Source organism: Monodelphis domestica, chromosome 4, assembly GCF_027887165.1.
Source record: "Monodelphis domestica isolate mMonDom1 chromosome 4, mMonDom1.pri, whole genome shotgun sequence".
NCBI lineage: Eukaryota > Metazoa > Chordata > Mammalia > Didelphimorphia > Didelphidae > Monodelphis > Monodelphis domestica.
Window position 1 is genome coordinate 2,537,408 of NC_077230.1, and position 22,140 is coordinate 2,559,547.

The 22,140-nt window shown below is 34.9% G+C and overlaps 1 protein-coding gene across 4 annotated transcripts in view; it reads left to right on the forward strand.

Annotated features, from left to right (window-relative positions):
• The window catches only part of DSCAM (DS cell adhesion molecule), an 829,709-nt gene that overhangs the window by 132,074 nt on the left and 675,495 nt on the right, over positions 1 to 22,140 (forward strand). For all 4 annotated transcript variants that reach the window (XM_056825955.1, XM_056825956.1, XM_007493072.2 and 1 more), the window contains one exon: positions 8,208 to 8,354. In XM_056825955.1, the coding sequence (XP_056681933.1) occupies positions 8,208 to 8,354 (147 nt within the window). The remainder of the gene's footprint in view (positions 1 to 8,207; positions 8,355 to 22,140) is intronic.

The following is a 22,140-nucleotide window of genomic DNA, read 5'->3' on the forward strand; positions in this document are numbered from 1 at the left end:
AGGGCCTTAAAGATTCCAAAATTATCTACACATCAGGATAAGTCTTCAGAATGAAACTTTCTAGATGATATAGACTGATATAAAAAGCACATATCTATTTATGAATAAGTATATGTGCATAGATTTGCATATGTATATCTTATAAATACAGAGAGAAAACCAAGTGTGGCAAATAATGAATATTCAAATGGATGTGTGAGCTCATCATTCTGGGTATTTTTTCCAGTGATGAAGATGGCCACTCATTCATGACTACCCATACTCTATATCTGTGATTCTTATTTGTGCCTCCTATAAGATTGGCATAGTGGGGTCAGGGAAAGCAGTGTGTGTGTGTGTAGGGGGGAATCTTTCTTAGTTGATTTTGGGAGAGTATCAGTAGAATGCATGATCTGTTAATTTTTTTCCTCTTCATCCTTGAGATTTTATTGGTCTTATAAACAGTTTCTGGCTTCGAAATCACCTCTCCCCGCACAGATGAGTAACTTATCTGTCACTAAGAGCCCCAAGGAGTTTGAGTGTGTAAATGAGAAATTAGATCACTTTGGCATGTTCACATAACTACTATGTGTCAGAGGGAAACCATTTCCCATAAAGTTCAGATTTTAAAGAAAGCCCTTCATCCATTACACCATGCTGTTTCTGAACCATCAGATAAACAAATAAACTCCTCACTTAGTACAAAAAGACGACAAATAAGATAATCATTATTCTTATGTCCTCTAAAAAGCTACTGGAAGATAGCGATAGCTCTAATTTCGGCTAGAATTGTGGCAATGGTAGTTGAATAAATTGCCACACGTGCATAAAACGTGGAATGCTTCTGAATTTCTGTTTGTGCTTCTTTGTTATAGACTATTATCAATTGTGCTAGCTGGCCATTTCTACCACCTCTTTTTGATCTTCATAACATGAATGCTTTCTCAGACCTTCACAGGGACATCTTCAAGAGAACCAGAAAAGAACTGTGCCTAAAAGAAAGGACATAAAAACGCCTAAGAATTAAACTCTTCCGTGACTTTATTTCAGATGGGCTATTAAAACTAGAGTATAGGAACACTCTAGTGTATTTTTTAAAAATCCATCTCAATTTTCTAATTAAAAAATTATATTTAAAACACCTACTTGATCACATGGGTCCAGGGATATGGCTGGGGATGGAGACTCTAAATGATCATCCTGGTGCAAACATCAACAACATGGAAATGGGTTCTGATCAAGGACCCATGTAATACCCAGGGGAATTGTGCGTTGCCTATGGGAGTGGCTTCCAGGGAGGGAAGGAAAGAATATGATTCTTGTATCCAGGGGAAAAATGTTCTAAATTGACTAATTAAATGAAATTAAAAAATATAATACAAAAAGACAAAAAATTACATTTAAGTAAGATTAACATCACAGGTTAATACAGGTACTAATGTATGAACCCCTGGCTTGGTTTTGTGGTGGAAAGAAGAAATTAAGATTTTTGTTTCTTTCTAGTAGATACAGAATTTCAAAGGTATTAGCAGATGGGAGAGCTCAGCAGTAGGAACTGGAAGATAAGGGACACAGGTATTAGGGGCAGGTCTAGAATTAGAATTCTGTTAGTTCAGATTTAATGAGAGAACAAAATGAGACATCACAAATTATTGAACAGTTTAAAAAGGAGATCCACTTTGTCCTAATAAAGATATGGCACAGATTCAGTAGGGGAAGCCAAAATGTTTTCCATATAGAAATGGTGGTATGAGATCTTTTGTCAACTACCAAGTCAAAAAACCCCCATATACACATAGGAGTACATATATAGCTTTAATATTCAATTTTTCCAACAACCTGTAAAAACATTTTAACATTTATTTAAAAAATTAAGTTCCATATTATCTCCCTCTGTGCCGCACCCTGAATTAGCAAGCAAATTCATATAGATTATACATGTTCTGTCCTAAAAAACTTATTTCCATATGAATCATTTTGTGTGTGTGGGGGGGGAAGCACAACAACAACAAAAAGGGAAAAAAGGTAAAAATAATATGCTCTGATCAGTTCTTTTTTTGGAGGTGGATGATATTTTAAATAGTAAATCCTTCTGATCATTCATGATTGATCATTATATCATATTGCTGTTACTGTGAACAAGGTTCATCATTTCAGGATTTCCTGAAAGCGTTTTGTTCCTCATTTATTATTATTGTGCTATGGCACAGTAGTATTCCATCACAATTATATACCACAATTTGTTCAGCCAAGTGGTCATCCCTGATTGATGAGCATCCTCTCAATTTCTAAGTCTTTGCCGCCAAAAAAGAGGTGCTATCAATATTTTGAACATATAGTTCTTTTCATTTTTAAAAATTTCTTTAGGATACAGATTTAATATTGCTATTGCTGGATGAGAGGGTGCACACAATTTTAGAGTCCTGTAGGTACAGTTTCAGATTGCTCTTCAGAATGCTTTGATCAGTTCACAACTCGTGGTTAATTGTTCTTAAGCTCTAAACTAGACATGAAGTTGTGTCAAGTGTTACAATAAGCACTCAGTACTCCAGAATACTTTGTTACATTTTAGGGGAAATTAATCTCTTTTGCTGAGAAAGAAGGGAACCCCTGTTTTATTATATGGCTCTCCAATGTTAGGAAAATTGAGGTTGCATCAAGTGATGCAATGAGAAATCAATATTCAAGAATACTTTGTTGCCTTTTAGGGAAAACGAATCTCTTTTGCCAAAAAGGGAACGGAACCTTTGTTCTATTATATAACACTCCTATATTATGAAGATTGTAAACATATTCTAGATCACCTTTCACTATTTAAATACTTTTAATGTTTTTACTGGCCAGTCCTTTTGTAATAGCCAGTAGCAAAGGGAAGAGAAGTTTTTTTTTTGTTTTGTTTTGTTTTTACATCTCTCCCTCCCTGAAAAGGTTACCATTAAAAAACAAAGAATAAAAATGAAGCAGACAAAAGTCAAAAATCCTAGACCTGTTATAGCAAGCCTGTGGCACATGTGCCAGAAAATGTTGGCAGAGCCCTCTCTGTGGGTATGCCTATAATCATTTCTTTTTTTACTAGAAAGTCAGAGGGATTTGGGGCAGAGCTGTTCCATTCCCTCTCTCCAAGCACCTGAGGATCTTCCTCACTTTACCCACCCTGCCCAGCAGCCCAATGAGAGTGCTTCCTCCTCCTATCTGGAGTAAGGTGCTGAGGTGGGTTGGGACTCATATGATGCAAGAGGGTACAGTGCAGATGGCAGCCTATTGAGTCTGTGACAAAAGTGATTATTGTGGGATTGAAGAAGAGCTAGGTTTAAGGGAATCATAGCTCACAGTATGATACATAGCTGGAAAGGAGCATAGTGTTTGGGGCCACTCTCTTCCCCTCTCCATGTGCTCCTCTCATCACCCAACCTCCTGCCTAGCATCCCAATGGGACTGCTTCCTCTATCCCCTGTGTGGGTAAAGGAGGTGGGTAAGATGAAGGAGGGGGTAAAGGCACAGGGCATGGGGACAGGGCATGGCACTGGGTCTCTGGGAGGGTGGAATGGCACTCTGGGGGGATAGGGTAGGGGCAGGGTTTTGAACTCCATCTCTAATAGGTTTGCCATCACTGTCCTAGACTTTTCCTCTTTTTTCCTCTTCCTTTTGGTAGAATCAAATATCTTACATGCAATCTATCTTGGAATCTAAATTAATACTGACACCTACTCATTATTCCATAACTCACCAACTTAATTGCCACCTATTTAATGCCCTGAGAGTAATATTAGTGGAATTACATGGCATCTTTTCCCCCTTTAAAGACTGCATGGAAGAATTTGCCCCTTCTCTCACAGGGACTGTCATCTTTGTCATCCCTGTTCAGGAATTAGGAATTACTATCAAGTCAGCTAGGAAACCCCCTTCTTCTAAGGAAATACATTTCTACCATAGTTATATTAGTTAAAATTTTACCTTACATATACTTAGCTTTTCCTGGAAATGAGCCCTTTGAACCCTCTATATCAGTGGTTCTAAACCTTTCTAATGCCATGACCCCGCAATACAGTTCCTCATGTTGTAGTGACACCAAACCAAAAAATGATTTTGGTGGCTACTTCAAAATTGCAATTTTGCTACAGTTATGATTCAGAATGTAAATGCCTGATATGCATTATGTATTCTCATTGCTACAAATTGAGAGGTTGAGAACCACTGCTCTATATCTTTATATTCATTTTTATTGCCTGATCTTACTTCTATATTCTGTATGTATATATGTATGTATACATATATATACCCATGTCTATGTATAGAGAGACAGACAGACAGACAGATAGATAGATAGATAGATGGATGGATGGATGGATGGATGGATGGATGGATAGATAGATAGATAGACAGGTAGGTAGATAGATAGATAGATAGATAGATAGATAGATAGATGGATAGACAGACAGACAGACAGATAGATAGATAGATAGATAGATAGATAGACAGATAGACAGACACAGACAGACAGATGGACAGACAGATACATAGACAGACAGACAGACAGACAGATAGATAGATAGATAGATAGACAGACAGACAGACAGACGGACAGACAGACAGATACATAGACAGACAGACAGATAGATAGATAGATAGACAGATAGATAGATAGACAGATAGACAGACACAGACAGACAGATACATAGACAGACAGACAGACAGATAGATAGATAGATAGATAGATAGATAGACAGATAGACAGACACAGACAGACAGATGGACAGACAGATACATAGACAGACAGACAGACAGACAGACAGATAGATAGATAGATAGATAGATAGATAGATGGATGGATGGATAGATGGATGGATGGATAGATAGATAGACAGACAGGTAGGTAGATAGATAGATAGATAAATAGATAGATAGATAGATGGATAGATGGATAGGCAGACAGACAGATAGATAGATAGATAGACAGACAGACATATAGACAGACAGACAGACAGATAGATAGATAGATAGATAGATAGATAGATAGATAGATAGATAGATAGATAGATAGATAGATGGATAGATAGACGGATAGACAGACAGACAGATAGATAGATAGATAGATAGATAGATAGATGAGCTTCTGATATTCTTCAGATCCATAAGAATGACTTTCTATAGTGTATTCAGAATTCATTCTTGGACATCTCCTATGACTCCTGTGCTAACTTCCTCTGAAATATTTTACTCTAACGGTATTTCCTTTCTTTCCTCTGAAGCCTCTAAGATAGGCTTTTTACAAATACATGGTACATACCAGGCTACATGCACATATTCTCTTCTCTTCTATCACAGATGAGGAGACTGTTCACTTCTTGAGATTCCCATCACTTTCACTTCAGTGGAATGAAGTTTTCCTGATGGGAAAGAAACAGACCCAAAATAGGTATAACATTTGTTGTTTTCTTCAACTTCTAAAGAATAAATTACTCCTATGGTAATATTAGCTGTGCTTCTTTTGGCAGGAAGAGAGAAGTAATGCTCCAGCAAATCTTTATATAATTAAAGTTCCTCATTGCTAACTATAGCACATGCCATGCTTTTGGTATTTTCTCCTAAACCCTTGCCTGTGCGCTTTCTGTCCAGTGTTTCTGCAACAAAAAGATCACTTTTATTTCTCCTTTTATTAATGATCTCCCAGGTACTTTGCTGTGCTTCTCCCCTTTACTTCCTTAATTCAATTTCAAATATAGCAGAGAAGAGAAACACAAAAAGGTAAAAATGGATGAATAACATTAAAACATGAAAAAAAAGATAAACGGCTTACATTCTGCTTTGGGGAAGTGATCCAGGTATTCACTCTGAACACATCAACAGGAATTATAGAGGGAATCTAAGTAGACCAGGTTTGGGAGTGGTTGTATTATTTCTTGGTAGATGGTATTGAGATGAATAAAAAGAGAAGAGAAATCCATTGGGGAAGGGGGAAGGGAAAAGAGAGGGCAAATTATCTCATATAATGATAATGTATAAGTACATATCTATGCCAATAAGGAGGATATACACATACCAAATTGGGTACAGAAATGCATTTCTCTCAATAGGGAACTATAAGGGAAAGGGAAGAAGAAAGAAGGGGAAGTTAAAGGGAGAGAAAGTATGTTAAGGTAGTGATTATACAAAGTAAACCCTAAGCACAAACACAAATATTTATAGCTCTTTTTGAAGTGGAAGCCAATGGAAATCTAAAGGATGCCCTCTTGATTGGAAAATGAATAAACAAGTTATGGTATATAAAAGCAATGGGTTATTATATGAATTTAAGAAATGATGAAAGAGAAGGTCTTAGAGTAGGATTAGGAAGACTTTTGTGAACTAACACAGAGTAAAGTGATCAAAATAAAGCAATCAATTTAAACAATGAAAACATGGTGGTTAAGTAAACAATATTGAAAGATTTGGAACCTCTCCTGGTATTAACCATAATTTCAGAGCACTGATGACAAATCCTGCTACAATGTCCTGATGAAGAGATGAAATAGAGTGTAGAAGGACACAAAAAATGTGGATGTGGCTAATATAGAAATTTGATTTGATTGACTCTACATGACTATAATGTTTTTTCTTTTATTGTCCGTTGTGGGGAAGTTGGAATGAGAAAGTAATGAGGGAGATTTTTGCTGTTTGAAAGAAATAAAATTTAATTGGGAAAAGTATTTCAAAGGGTGAATAAAAATTACAGAATTTTAGAGAGATAGAGGTCAATTTTCTCCTAATTTCACATCTATTTTTCTCCAATTTTCACATAGACACCCAGAGGATTTATACGACTTACTCAAGGTCATATACCTAGCTAGTGGCAGAGTTAGGATGAATTAATTTGCTAAGGAGCAGGACTCAGAGCAGAACATGAATAATTGCTGGTGAATATAACAGAGCATAGAGAAAAGGTAGTAACAAAATAAAAATCTCATATTTAAGAAAAACTTTTAATAACGTATTCTGGATAGTATATAACTATAAAGAGTCATGTGGGCACCGAAGGATGCCCTTTGGGGTTCGGGAAGGGTAACTTTTGCAAGGATGCAATGACTCCAAAACTTAGCTTAAAACAAAAAGAGATTTATTAATTTAGAATGTAATGTTGAGAGTGGCCAGGAGGATAGCAAGGTGGAACAGCAAGATGAGGAGCAGTTTCCTGGGAGGACAGCATGAGAGGAAAGGCTGTTTCCCCCATGGGGACAGCATGGATGGAGAGGCTGTCCCCCAGATGACATCGGTTCTGGGGATTTTATACATTCTTTACAACAGTTAGTCACTCAGTCATGAGGTGGGGTGATCATACTGGGGACATAAAGATTCCTTAGTTTTAGGGGACAAACAGATGTCTGATAGGATCGAGGTGTGGTCTGAAGGTGCATCTTTCTGTCCATCTAGAGGACGATCAAAGGAAGATAGTCATGTCAGGACCCTAGAGGGGTCATTGGGTGTTTTTAGGCTCAGAGTCAGGAAAAACAACGAGGGAGTTCCCCTGACAATAGCTCCCCTGGGTTTCTGGGGTACAGTGCCCATGTCAATGTTTAGTTAAAACTATCTTTTAAAAGCTGTCTTTTATGTCCTGCTGGACCAGACAGTTTGCCTCTACTGCCATTTGGAGGAGTTCATGAGTTAACATTCACTAACCAGCTTTATTTCCTTAGAATTATAAGTTGGCCTCATAATCCACAAAAATATTTTTGCGTTTTCATTGTATGGTCCTCACATAAACAGTTTAAAAAGTCGTTTTCTTATGGATGGCTGGAAGCAATTTTCATTGTCCAAAATTTCAAAGTTCGACATTTCTTTAAATAAAATCAAGACATCTTGTGTTGCAAACTATTCCTTCATATCTAATTCTCAGAATGTGAATAATAACAATTATTAATTTACTTTTATTATTGCCTTTTCGTAAGAACTAGTCGTATCTAAATCATTGTTTTCCACCTCAAAATGTTAGAATGTGTCCAGAGGCAGATAAATTGACAATTAAGTTACTCTTCTCAAGTACACACAGGAGATAATTTTTAAGAGTTAATATTTTGAAGTTTAAGGATGGAAGATGTGAAAATATTTTGTTTGTTTTTTTTAATTTGAAAAGGCGTTTTTCCTTAAAAAGAGGGTTAAAAATACTCACAAAAGTTTTGCCAATAAGAAAACTATTAGAGCTGTCAATGCTATCCAGAACGTATATCCATGAGAGTAATATTTTTTTTCTCTAGTTTTACGGGAACCCTATACAGTCCGTGTGGAGGACCAGAAAACCATGAGAGGCAATGTAGCTGTCTTCAAGTGCATTATCTCCTCCTCTGTGGAGGCATATATCACTGTTGTCTCATGGGAGAAAGACACCGTCTCACTTGTCTCAGGTAGGGTGTCATCCTAAATTTTATTTCTGTTGTTCCACATTGCTGATTGGTTCAAGGTGTTCTTGAAGTTGAATGAGAATGTTTATTTCTGTTACAATAAAGAGGAAGCAAGAAATTAAGTTCCTTGAGAGAAGGAACTGTTTCAGTTTTACCTTCATATTCCCAACACATTGATAATAGGATCGTTTCCGTACTTCCCTGTGTTGCACAGCACTGGGAGATTTAAAGGAATATCCAAGTGTTATATTTTATCAAGTTTATTAAAAATCACTTTAAACAGAAAGAGAATCAAACTAAAAGAAACAGGATTTCAAACCGAATTGTCTAACAAAAGGTAAACCCACATGTGTACATTCTCCTGGCTGACATAAAGCCCACTTGCCCAGCCGCACGCAACCAGGTGAAAAGAGACAAAGGGGATGGGGCACACCCAGACTCTATCTCTGCAACATAAGGGCATAGCAGGAGAAGGGAAATGGGATCCTGGGGAGAAGATTCTAATTATGCAGCACTTAGCATGTTGGGGGCACACACGAACTAAGAAGAGATACTTAATAAAATCTAAAGAAAGGAGACAAAGGCAAATAGATTAGGCCTAATTAAATAGCCTTTCTTGTATCTGTCTGAAGTATTCTAGTAGGCATTTGATGTAACTGTGAGGAGTCTGTGTATATTCATATTCTGATAATAAATAGCATTGTGAGCGGAAAAGGTAGCTATTGGTTAAGAGCAGGATGACGTTACGAGATAACGGAGTCTGTCTAGGGTTGGGGCAAGGGGTTGTCTTTTCAACAAGAGATAATGTATACAGTACAGGGAACCAAAGGCTGGAATCAGAAAGCGTGGGCTTGCCCGTCACTAGCAAAGTACCCTTTTCCAAGCCATTTCACTACTTTAAGCTTTAGTTTCCTCAGTTATAAAAGTGATGATGGTAATATCTGCCTTGTTGACCTTAAAAGCTTAATATTTGCTGATGTGAAAGCACATTGGAAAATAGCGAAAGCAAAGCCACCGTATGTAAGTAGACAGTTTGGAAAATTATACCTTTGAATTACATTTCTGCGTTATAGTATTCTCTTTACCTAGTTGCTGAAAAAAGGAAAAGAGAAAAAAAAGTGATTGGTAGGGCAATGTTAATGGTTCTTTTGTGGAGCCATGTTTGTTAATACAAATATATTCCTCAGTGACTCAGAGAGTACACCAGGAATGCCCTGATGCCCTCTGGGACTTTTCTCATGTATCCTCCAGAGAGTCAAAGGTGTATAGCTGTTAAGAAACAAAGGATGGATGTATATTCCATTATTTTACTCACTGCTCTGCCTCCATCACTAGGCAATCTTATTTTCTAGTCATAGACCAGAGCTCTCTGGTGGCATCACTTTTCTCTATGTTAATCTTCTTGGAAATATGCTGAGACGTGTTCAGGCACAGCATGTGCCTTTCGTTTGACTTTTGGTTGATTCTGAAATTTATGTCTCCAGAGACCGTTCTTCGCCATGAGTCATAGTTATACAGAATTGCCAGGTGAATATTAGTGTTCAAAAAGATGAAGCTTTGTTTCAGGCAGGAACTTTGGTTCAACAACAGTACTGCACACTTTATTTTGGAAAGTCTTAGTAATTCTTCGAAGAATTTCTCTATTTTTTGATCTTCAGCAGCAGATATGGCAAAAGCTGAAGTCACTTTCAAAAGGTCTTTTATTTACAGATGTTTTGTGAGTATTGCAATGTTGTTGGGCAGTACTGTTAGTCATGTATGACTGTGATGACAGTTGGGGTTTTCTTGGCAACGATTCCAAAGTGGTTTGCAAGTTCTTCTATTAGGTAGCTAACTACCTCATGGAATTATATTTCTTGTTGCTTTTGAATGCAGAAGACTCACTGTCAACTCCTTTATTTGCTCCTTTAGCTGTCGTTTTTTAAAATTTATATCCAAAATGAGCTCCTCCAGTTGGGTGTTCATTTGTTGTTTACTGGAAAAGAATTTAACACTTAGAATACTAATAAATAGGTAAGTGTTTATATATGTGCCAACTTGGAAAAAAAAACAAACTACTAAAATAGATGGAAAAACCAAGTCTTTAACCAGGAAAGAGAGGTTCAATGACCAGCCACTATGGCAGAGCCAGGTGCCCAAAACTACACAGTCAAAACCCTAGGACTCTGGGAACAACATCTCTTGGGAGGATCAATGAGTTAGAAGATGCTCCAAAGAACAATAGAACTTAGGAAACTGTTATACCATTTGGGGAACTAAAGACTGGGAAGTATGATTGATTGACATTACCATGGCTACAAGGAAATGAGGAATCCCAGACAGGATTATCCAGAAAAGGCTGATGACTTACAATGGATACAAAAGGGAAAAGTCTAGCCAAGGATTTAGCTACCTGGGAGAGAACTTGGATACCATGGGAGAAACTACTAGGACAAAAGAGTACTTAACATTTGATTAGGTCGACTAGTCCCACCTGAACTGGGACCATTCAATATCTTAAGGTCCATTGTTCAGTATGAAATGGGTAAGGCTTTTGCATTCTTTATTTGGAGATATCTTCCCTTGGAGAATGTAGAGGTGAACACTGAAATGTGATGAGATCTTAATTTGTTTCCAGTGACAACATCTACTTCTAAGAACAATTGATTTACTTGGACTTAGAAGGAGTCTAATACACTTGCTAAAGGAGTCATTGTCCATGGTCTAAAAAATTGAGCTTAGAAACCAACTAATTCCTTCTCCAAGATTTCCTTTTTGCCTTTCTCTGATTAGAAGATAAACTAGCTTACACTGGAATGGGTATGCTTCTTGTAGAGGGTGGAACCTAGTATAGTTTTTCCCCAACCTTGGAAAAGTAAGTGAGCTTGAGACAAAGGCACATAAACTTTTGTGCATGCTAAGTAGGTTGAAAAGAGAGATCTTGAAAGTGAGTCCCATAGATATCAGCAATCGGTTCAGTTATTTCCTTAATAAGAACATGATATGCTCACATGTGCATTCCCACATGGTCTGCATGTTCATGCAAAATGTTCATGAATACTAACATCTTATATGAGAAAATGGGTATTTTCATTCCCTTAAAGTATGATCCTGGAATTTGAACCACAAATAAGATAAAGGAGACAACTTGAGTACTGATGTTTTTCAGGGTTGCTTTATACATTTTGCAAAGTTCTAGAGATTGTAGATTGAAATTTCTATAGAGAGAAAAAATATTTCCTAATGCCATATTTTCCTTAGTGAAAGAAGAGGATAAACCACATAGTTCCTTAGCAGTGTCCTGTTGATAAACCATTGGTAAATTATTTGAATAATGAATCTCTGATTGAAAAAAATCATTAATCAGTAGTCCCAAAATATGTTTACATGGAGGGCAGGGGGACTATGAATCATAGAAGAAAACTACAAATCTGGGAGGGACTATGGAGAACCCTTAGAGAAGGCTAAAATTAGCATATATGTAAAGCATTTTGGAAACCTTAAAGCTTTATTTAAATTTTAATTTTTTTAACAGTGATGGTGAACCTTTTAGAGGGGCAGGTGATGTCCTCAGGCATGTGTGGAGAAGGGGAGGGGAACAGCCCAGCCCTGAATCCCTTTGGCTTTCTAGTAACAAACTTCAATGAACTCTGTGCTGGGACAATGATAGGTGTGTTCATGGAGAGAGCTCTGAGTGCCCCCTCTGACATGTGTTCCATAATATTGCCACTAAGGCACTAAACTGTTAAAGAGTTTCTCCAAATGCTTCCTCAAGTTCAATTCTCTTCAAAGGTTATAGGTAATTTTATTTTTAAAAATATATCTCAGTATCTGTTATTACACTCCTAAAAATACTTTCTATATAGAATTTTTTTTTGTTAAGGGAAAAAAGGCCAACACTTTGTTAATTTTCTTCTTTTCATGGGAACTGGTGCCAGTTACCCATATTTTGGGAAATCAAGACATAAATCAATTATATGGTTTGAGACTTTCTTGAAGTAACTTCAATGTATCAAAGTAAAAAAGACTTTAGGATCAACCTCACAGATCCTATCAAATGTAAGCCCATAATTTGGGGTTGGGACTAGACTAAAGGTTGTGCATATACTGATGAAACATCATGAAGTTACCAACTTGTTTGTGATTAGCCTTCAGCACCAATAATTGTCTTATAAAAGCAGACAGAGTCTCCCTAGTTTATATGACAATACTCAAAGCCATCTCAGTATTCAACAGCCTATGCTCAGTTGAGCACTAAGTGTTGTGTCTCCACTTCAATGAGGTACTATAGATAGTCATTTTAGGGAATCTTCATCTTCATCCTTCTTGACCTCTATGCATTATTTGACACTATTGATTCCTCCCTATATACCTTCTCCTTTCTGGGTTTTTGTAATACTTCTTGTTCTCCTTTTACCTGTCTATCATTCTTAATCTCCATTACAAAATCATTTATTATATCCCACCCATGACTTGTGAACCCTAAGACTCTTTCTAGAAACATTTGGTCTTCCATATTTTTTATTTGATGACTTTATAACTTTTTGTGAACTTTAGTAATAATTCCTCTGCAGATGATACCCACATCTAAATATTGGATCCTACTCTCTCTCTTAAACTCCAATCTTATAACACCACAATTTTCCAAAAGGCAAAATATCTAGGTCTATAAACAAGAATCACAGACTCAGTGAAACTGAGCAAAATCCTCTAAGGGTAAAAAATGATATTTAATGAAGTAGAGGACTTCCAAGTATTCCCGATTTAAAAAAACAAAAAACAAAAACAAAACCCAGTGCTAAAAATAAAATGATGATCAAATTTGATATTCAAGAGAAGCAAAAAGGTACATGATAAGGTAATTTAAGATACTAAAAGCATATGATAATATATAAATATATTGAATCATAAAAGGTACTTGAAATATTCAAAATACTTAAAGTACCTAAGATACTTAAGAACTTCATCATTATTAGGATAGAAACAAGTAGGGAGTTAATTTCAATAGGATGGGTGGACATCCAAAAAATATAAAGGATTGGGAAAGAGGAACACACAGGGAGATGAGAAAAGGGAAGTTTTAAAGGGGCAAATTATTTCACATGAAATTGGGGCCCAAGAGTCAATAGAGTGGAGGAGAATATAGAGATTTGTGTGATGGGCACTGCTTGAACTTTGCTTTCAAAGGAATCAACTCAAAGTAGGAATAACACCCACACTCAGCCAGTTATAGTGACCTTACCCTATAGGGAAGTAGGAGAGAAAAGGGAATTAGAGAGGGTTTGGTAAAAGAGCAGGGTAAACTGAGGAAGGCAATGGTCAGAAGCAAAGAAGTTGAAAACAGGGGAAGAGTGAAGAGAGAGAAAGAGAGAGACAGGTGGGGGTGGCAGAGTCAGGAGTGAGGAAAAGAGGTTGAGGGGAGGGAAAGAGAGACAGAGAGACAGAGAGAGACAGAGAGACAGCAAAAGGGGGTAAATGGGGAAAATAAGATGAAGGGAAATACATAATTACTAGCCATAACTTTGAAGTTGAATGGAATGAACTCAGACATAAAAGGGAATAATATGACAGTGTATTAAAACCAAAATCCCAAAATGTACTATTTAAAAGAAAAACATTTAAAGCAGAGACACACCTAAAGTAAAAGCAAGGAGTTAAAGCAAAAAAAAAAATTATGCTTCAGCCAAATTACAATTAAAAACAGGGGGAGTAATCAAGATCTCAGACAAAGCAAAAGTAAAAATGGATCTAATCAAAAGATAAGGAAGGAAATTACATTTTGATAAAAGATACCATAAACAATGAAACAATACAAATATTAATCATATATGCACCTAATGGTATAACATCCACATTCCTAAAGAAACATTTATCTAAGTTACAGGAGGAAATAGACAGTAAAATTTTAATAGTGGGGGACCTCAACCTTCCCTTTTCTGAAGTAGATAAAACCAGTCAAAAATAAACAAAAAAGAAGTTAAAGAGATAAGTAAAAATTTGAAAACCTTCTATCATATCTAGAGGAAACTGAATGAGAACAGAAAGGAATATAGATATAGATAGATATAGATAGATAGATAGATAGATATGTATATATATATTTCTCAGCAATACGTGGCACCTTCAAAAAAATAGGGCCCCAAACTCTCACAAACAAATGTAGAAAAGCAGAATTATTAAATTCATCCTTTCCAGATAATAATGCCATAAAATTATATTCAATAAAGGGCAGCAAAAAGACTAAACATTAGTTGGAAACTAATTTTATTTCAAAGAATGAATGTGTCAAAGAACAAATACAAGAAATTCCATTTAAAATCACCCTAGATAAGATATTTGCCAAGACAAATATAGGAATTATATGAACACAACTACAAAACACTTTCCACACAATTAAAACCAGATCTAAATAATTTGAAAAAAAAATAATGATCAGGGTAGGATGAACTAATATAATGAAAATGATAATCCTACCCCCATTAACTTAGCTATTTAGTGCCCTATCAAATTACCAAGAAACTTTTTCATACAAGTTGGAAAAAATATAATGAAGTTCAACTGGAAAAACAAAAGTTCAAGAATATCAAGGAAACTAATGAAAAAAAAGTGAAGTATAGAAGCCTAGCTGTACCAGATCTTAAACTGTACTATAAAGTAGTGATTATCAAAACAATATGGTACTGGCTAAGAGAGAGAAGGATGGATCAATGGAATAGATTTGGGGTAAATGACCTAAACAAGATAGTGTACGATAAATCCAAAGATTTATGGAAAACAACAGCTAGGAAAATTGAAAAACAGATGGATTTAAATCAATATTTCACACCTTAAACCAAGATAAATTTAGAATGGTGCTTAAATATGAAGAGGAAAATTATAAGTAAATAAGTTGATCATAGAATAGTATACTTGTCAGATCTATGGGAAAGAAAAATAATTTAAGACTAAAACTAAGCAAGAGATAGAAAACATTACAAAATGTAAAAGGAATAATTTTGATTACATTAAATAAAAAAGTTTTTGTACAAACAAAACCAATACAAACCAAATTAGAAAGGAAGCAACAAGTTGGGAAAGAAATCTTTATAACAAAAACTTCTGAAAAAGGTTTAATTTCTCAAATTTATAAGGAGCTAAGTTAATTATACAAGAAATCAATCCATTCTCAAATTGGTAAATTGTCAAGGGACATGAATAGGCAGTTTTCAGATGAAGAAATCAAAGCTATGAATAATCATGTGAAAAAAAATTCTAAATCTCTCTTGAATATAGAATGCAAATCAAAACAACTCTGAGGTACCATGTTACACATAGCAGATTGGCCAATATGACAGTAAAGGAAAATAATAAATTTTGGAGGGATTGTGGCAAACTTGGGACACTAATGCATTGCTGATGGAGCTGTGAATTGATCCAACCATTCTGGAAAGCAATTTGGAACTATGTCCAAATGGATTTAAAAAATGGCCTACCCTTTGATCTAGCAATACCCCTGCTAGATTTGTACCCAAAAGAGATAATAAGGAAAAAAGTGTACAAAAATATTTATAGCCATACTCTTTGTAGTGGCAAAAAACAAATTGGAAAATGAGGGGATGTTCATTGATTGGGGAATGGCGGAACATATTGTGGTATCTGATGATGATGGAATACTATTGTGCTGAAAGGAATGATGAACTGGAGGATTTATATGTGAACTGGAACAACCTCAAGGAATTGATGCAGAGCAAAAGGAGCAGAACTAGGAGAATGTTGTACACAGAGACTGATACACTGTGACACAATCAAATGTAATGGACTTCTCTACTAGCACCAGTATGAGAAAGACTACTATCCACATCCAGAGAAAGAACTGTTGGAGTAGAAATGCAGAAGACAAACATGTGATTGATTACATGATTTGGTGGGTAAATGATTGGGGATTTTTACTTTAAATGATCACTCAATTGCAAATATTAATAATATGAAAATAGTTTTGAACAATGATACATGTATAACCCAGTGGAATTGCTTGTCAGCTCAGGGAGGAAGGAGGGAAGAGGGGAAATAAAATGACTCATGTAACCATGGAAAAATATTCTAAATAAATAAATAAATTTTAGAAAATCTTATATGACTAGGAAAAAATTAAAAAGAAAAATATCTGTCAAAAATGAAAAGGTGAAATCATATCCAATGAAGAAGAAATTATAGCCATTGTTAGGAGTTATTTTCTCAAACCATATATCAATAAATTTTACAAATTAAGTGAAGTAGATGAATATCTCCATAAATATAAACTGCTCGGATTAAAAAAAGAGAAAAAAGAATACTTAACCCAGTTACCAGAAAAAATTAAACAAACTGTCAAAGAATTCTCTGAAAAAAACAGTCTATGGTCATATGGATTCACAAGTGAATTCTGGCAAACATTCAAAGAATAATTAACTCCAATACTACATAAATTGTTTGGAAAAACAGGAGAAGAATGAATTCTTTCAAATTCCTTTTATTCCATAAATATGGTACTTATACCTAAACCAGGAAGACCTAAAACAGAGAAAGAAAAATATAGACCCATCTCTCTAATGAATATTGATGTAAAATTACAAAAAATATAGCAAGAATACAGTATTAAATCACAAGAATCATATATTATGATAGGATGGATTTTACATATAAGTAATGCAGGGATGGTTCGATATTAGGAAAACTATCGGCATTATTAACAATATCAATTTCAATATCAACAAAAATATATAATTACCTCAATAGATGTAGAAAATGCCAAAAATTTAACAAAATGTAATACCCATTCCCCATAAAAATATAAGAAATCATTGGAATAGATGAGACTTTCCTTAAGGCGGTAAAGGGCATTTATCTAAAACCATTATCAAGTATTATTTGTAATGGAGATAGACTGGACTCCTTCCCAATATGATCAGGAGAGAGGTAACTAAGCCTGACATCGTCACTACTATTTAATATTATACTAGAAACAGTAGGTTTAGTAATAATAAGAAATAAAGACATTGAAGGAATTCGAATTGGCAATGAGGAAAGAAGACTGTCACTTTGCAGAAGATATAGTGACACACACACACACACACACACACACACACACACACACACACACACACATATATATATATATATATATATATATATATATATATATATAAAGAACTCCAGAGAATCAACCAAAAATCTACTAGAACAATGAACAACTTAAGCACAGTTGCAGGACAGAAAATGAACCCATACAACCATTTCTACTTATCACTAATAGAGTGCTATAGCAAAAGATAGGAAAATACATTTCATTTAAAACAACTATAGATCATATAAAACACCTAGAAGTAAACTTACTAAAATAAAACTGGAAAGTATATGGGAACAATTATAAAACACTTTTACATAGTCAGATATAAAGAACTGGAAAAATATTAATTGCTCATGGACAGAATGAGCCAAAATAATAAAAATGACAGTCCTACCTAAATTAATTTACTTTCTCAGTGCCATAACAACCAGACTACCTAAACATTATTTCTTAGAACTAGAAAAAGTTTTAAAAAATCATCTAGAAGAACAAAATATAAAGGAAATCAAGGGAATTAATAAAAAATATGAAGGAAGGAAGCCTAGCTGTACCATATGACAAACTATATACTGTAAATCAATAACAATCAAAGAAACCTAGTACTAGTTAAGAAATAGTGTATTGTGTTAGTGGAATATGTTAGGAAATCTACTCATAGTACTTAATGACCATAGTAATCTAGTGTTTAATAAACTTAAAGATCCAGGCATCTGGATTCAGTATTTGACAAAATTTGCTAGGAAACCTGAAAAACAATATGACAGAAATTAAGTACAGATCAATGCTCACATCACACACCAAGATAAAGTCAAAATGGATATTTGATCTAGAAATAAAGAATGTAATACAAACAAATTAGGGGGAAATGGAAATTTTTACTCTTCAGATTTATGGTTAAGGAAAGACTTTATAACCAAACAAGACATAGCAAACATTAAAATGTGACCAATAATTTTGATTACATTATATTAAAAAGTTTCTGTGCAAACAAAACCAATTCAACCAAGATTAGGCAGGAAACAACAAATTGGGGAAAATTGCAAGTAACAAAGGCTTCATTTCTTAAATATATAGAGAATTGAGCTAAAATTTTAAGACTGCAAAGCATTCCCCAAATGATAAATGGTCAAAGGATATGAACAAGCAATTCTCAGAGGAAGGAATTAAAACTATCCATAGTCATACAAGGGAAAACTCCAAATCACTATCATTTAGAGAAATACAAACTAAAACAATTCTTAGATACTACCTCTCACTTATCAGAGTACGTAATATGAACAAAGAGGAAAATGAGAAGTATTGGAGGATAATGTGGGGAAATTGTGACACTATGAACTGTTGGTGTAACTGTGAACTAATACTAGAGATCAATATGGAACCACACTCAAAGGGTCATAGAACTATGCATAACCTTTGCCATAGCAATACCACTACTGGGTCTGTATCCCAAAAAGATCAGAGATAGAGGAAAAGGACCTACTTGTACAAAAAAAATTTCTTCAGTTCTTTTTATAGTGACTAAGAATTGGAAACTGAGAGGATATCTATCAATTGGGAAATCGCTGAACAAGCTGTGAAATGCAGTTGTAATATTATACTCTTGTGCCATAAGAAATGAAGAACAGGATGAATTCAGAAAAACCTCATAATATTCATGAGAAGTGAAACAAACCAAAGTAAACAGAACCAGGAGACCAGCCTATACAGTAACAATGATCAACTGTGAAGGATTAAACTCTTACCAGCAAAACAAGGTTACAAGATAATCCCCAAAGACTCGTGATAAAAGCCATTCTCATTCAGTTAAGTTTACTGACATCAAAGACATTGATTTTAAACTTTTCATTTTCTGTTGATCATATCCAGCTTTTCATAGATCCTAAGATATTCATTTTTGTAGCACCAGACTTGCCTTTTGTCACCAGACACATTCATAGCTACACTTCCTTTTGGTTTGGGGCCAACCTCTTCATTCTTTCTGTAGCAACTTATAGTTGTTGTCTACACTTCCCCAGTAATGTGCTGGACACCTTCCAACCTGAGAGACTCCCTCTCTGATAATATATCTTTTATCATTGTAATGCTATTCAAGTAGTTTTCTTGCCAAAGACACTGAAATGGTTTGCCATTTCTTTTTCTAGTGAATTACCTTTTTGTCTGAATTCTCCACAAGGACCTACCCAGATTGAGAAACCTTGCATGGCATAGTTAGTATTATTTTTTTATTATGCAAACTCCTCCAGTAGGACAAGGCAGTGATCCAGGAGAGGATGGTTATAGTCTAGAACATCTCATTTACACACTATTATAAACTCATCCATCATCTTCTTTTCTTCCCTAATGTAAAAGGAATCTCTATGTCTATATTTATAATCTATCTTAAAATGAATAAAATAGAGCAAATATAGACCCAAGCCTTATGTTTTTGTCTTATTTATCTCCTATTGTCCTTGAAGACACAAGCATTCATGAGAGGCATTTGTCTTTTCTCCTGCTAATGAAATATAATTTTAAACATCACTCAACTTTTTCCAATTGTTCAAGGGTATTTATTTACCTTTCCAGGTTTCTTTTGGCTTTTTAAAATTTCAGTTTCCTTTTAGCCTTAGTCTATTGATTTTGGATACTTTATATTCCTCTATTCTATTAAAAAAATCAACCTTTCCCTTGCAGGATTTTATTCAGTCTAACAGTGAAAGTTATAGTTTGTTGCAAGCCTTTATATTGGCCTTTTGGAATGTAATTTCAAATTTTTCTTTCCTTCACAGTAATTCCTTTAAAATCTAACATGATTTACACTGTATTTGCTTGGCATTTAAAACATTTATTTTTATAATAAATAAAATAAATTTTAAAAATTAAAAAAAAAACATTATTTTTTTTTGTTCCAGAATTGTCAACCACTCTAACTCTAACATTCTCCTTTCTGACCCAAACTTTCTATCATTATGTCTTTCCTTATGCCTCATTGAGGCACTTTTTATCCTCATTGAAATTCTGTTCCCTGCACTGTGCAGTACTTTTCAGGCCATTCCTTTTATTCTGATTTCCTTTTCCTATATATTCAATACAAACCCAATAGTTAGCTATCTCAACTCTGTTTAATGTTCTTAAGAAATGTAGCCTTTGTCCTTTGGTAGTTCATCTCTGCTCAATCTCCTGCCTGGATGACTCTCACCGTCCATCTTTCTTTTAAAATTTGTAAAATTTTACCTTTTCCTAATTGCATGTAAAAACATTTTTTAGCCTTCTTAAAATTTCTTTGAGTTCCAAATTCTCTTCCTTCCCTTTGGCTTAGATGGCAAAAAATCTTATATAGATTTTACATGTGCAATTATATAAAACATTTTTATTACTTCTTTTGAAGAAGCTCGAACAAAACGAATGAAGGAAAGTGAAATATAGTATAGTTTGGCCTGGATTCAGACTCCATCTGTTCTTTCTCTGGCTACAGATGACATTTTCCCAAATGAATCCTTTGAGATTGTTTTGGATTGTTTTAGTGCTGAGAATAGTGTCATTTGCAATTGTTCATTGTATGATATTGCTGTTGCCGTGTTCAACCTTCTCTCACTTCTCACTTCACAGCATTAGTTCATAGAAGACATTCTAGGTTTTTCTGAAATCATCCGGCCCTTCATTTCTTATAGTATAATAATATTCCAGTAAAACAAACTTCTCCAGCTTTTCCCACTTGATGGGCATTTTCTCACTTTTCAATACTTTGGCAACACAAAAAGCTGGCATAAATATTTTTGTACATATAAATCCCTTTCCCTTTTTGTTTTTTCTCTCTTTGGGGGATGCATTCTTACTAATGTTATTATTGGGTCAAAAGGTATTTATCGTTTTCTAGCCCTTTGGGAGTAGTTACAAATTTCTCTCCAAAATGTCTGAATCATTTTATAACTCCACCAGCAATGTATAGTCTCAATTTTCCCACATCCCCTCCAACTTTTCTCATTTTCCTGTTCTGCCTTAATAGCCATTCTGATGGGCATAAGGCATTATTTCAGAATTGTTTTATTTTGTATTTTTAAATTAAATGATTCAGAGCATTTTTTAAACAATATTTTATTTGGTCATTTCAAAACATTATTCATTAGAGACAAGGGTCATCCCCCCCCCCCCCTTAGCCGACACATGATTCCACTGGGTATCACATGTGTTCTTGATTCGAACCCATTTCCCTGTTGTTGGTATTTGCATTAGAGTGTTCATTTAGAGTCTCTCCTCAGACATGTCCCCTCCACCCCTGCAGTCAAGCAGTTGCTTTTCCTCAGAGTATTTTTTACAAAACTATAATTAGTTTACTTCATCTGAAAACTGCATGTTCATATTCTTTAATCACTTATCAATTTGGGAATGACTTGTATTCTCATACATTCAACTCATCTTTTCTATGTATTTGGCTAATGAGACCTTTAATAGAGAAAAAATAATTTTTTTCACCTTTATGACTATTGTGCATTACCCTCCATCCTACTTTCCACTTGTTTATCCTACTTTTTCTCCATTCACTCTTTTTCATCCATCCTCAAAAGTATTTTGATTCTGACCACCACCTTCTCAATTTGCTATCCCTTCTCTATCCCTCTCCTCTTCCTCTCATACTTCCTTGTAGAGTAAGACAGATTTTTATACCCAATTGAATGTTTATGTTCTTCTTTCTTTGATCCAATTTCCATGAGAGTTTATACAGTTTAAATATTCCCCTCCACATTT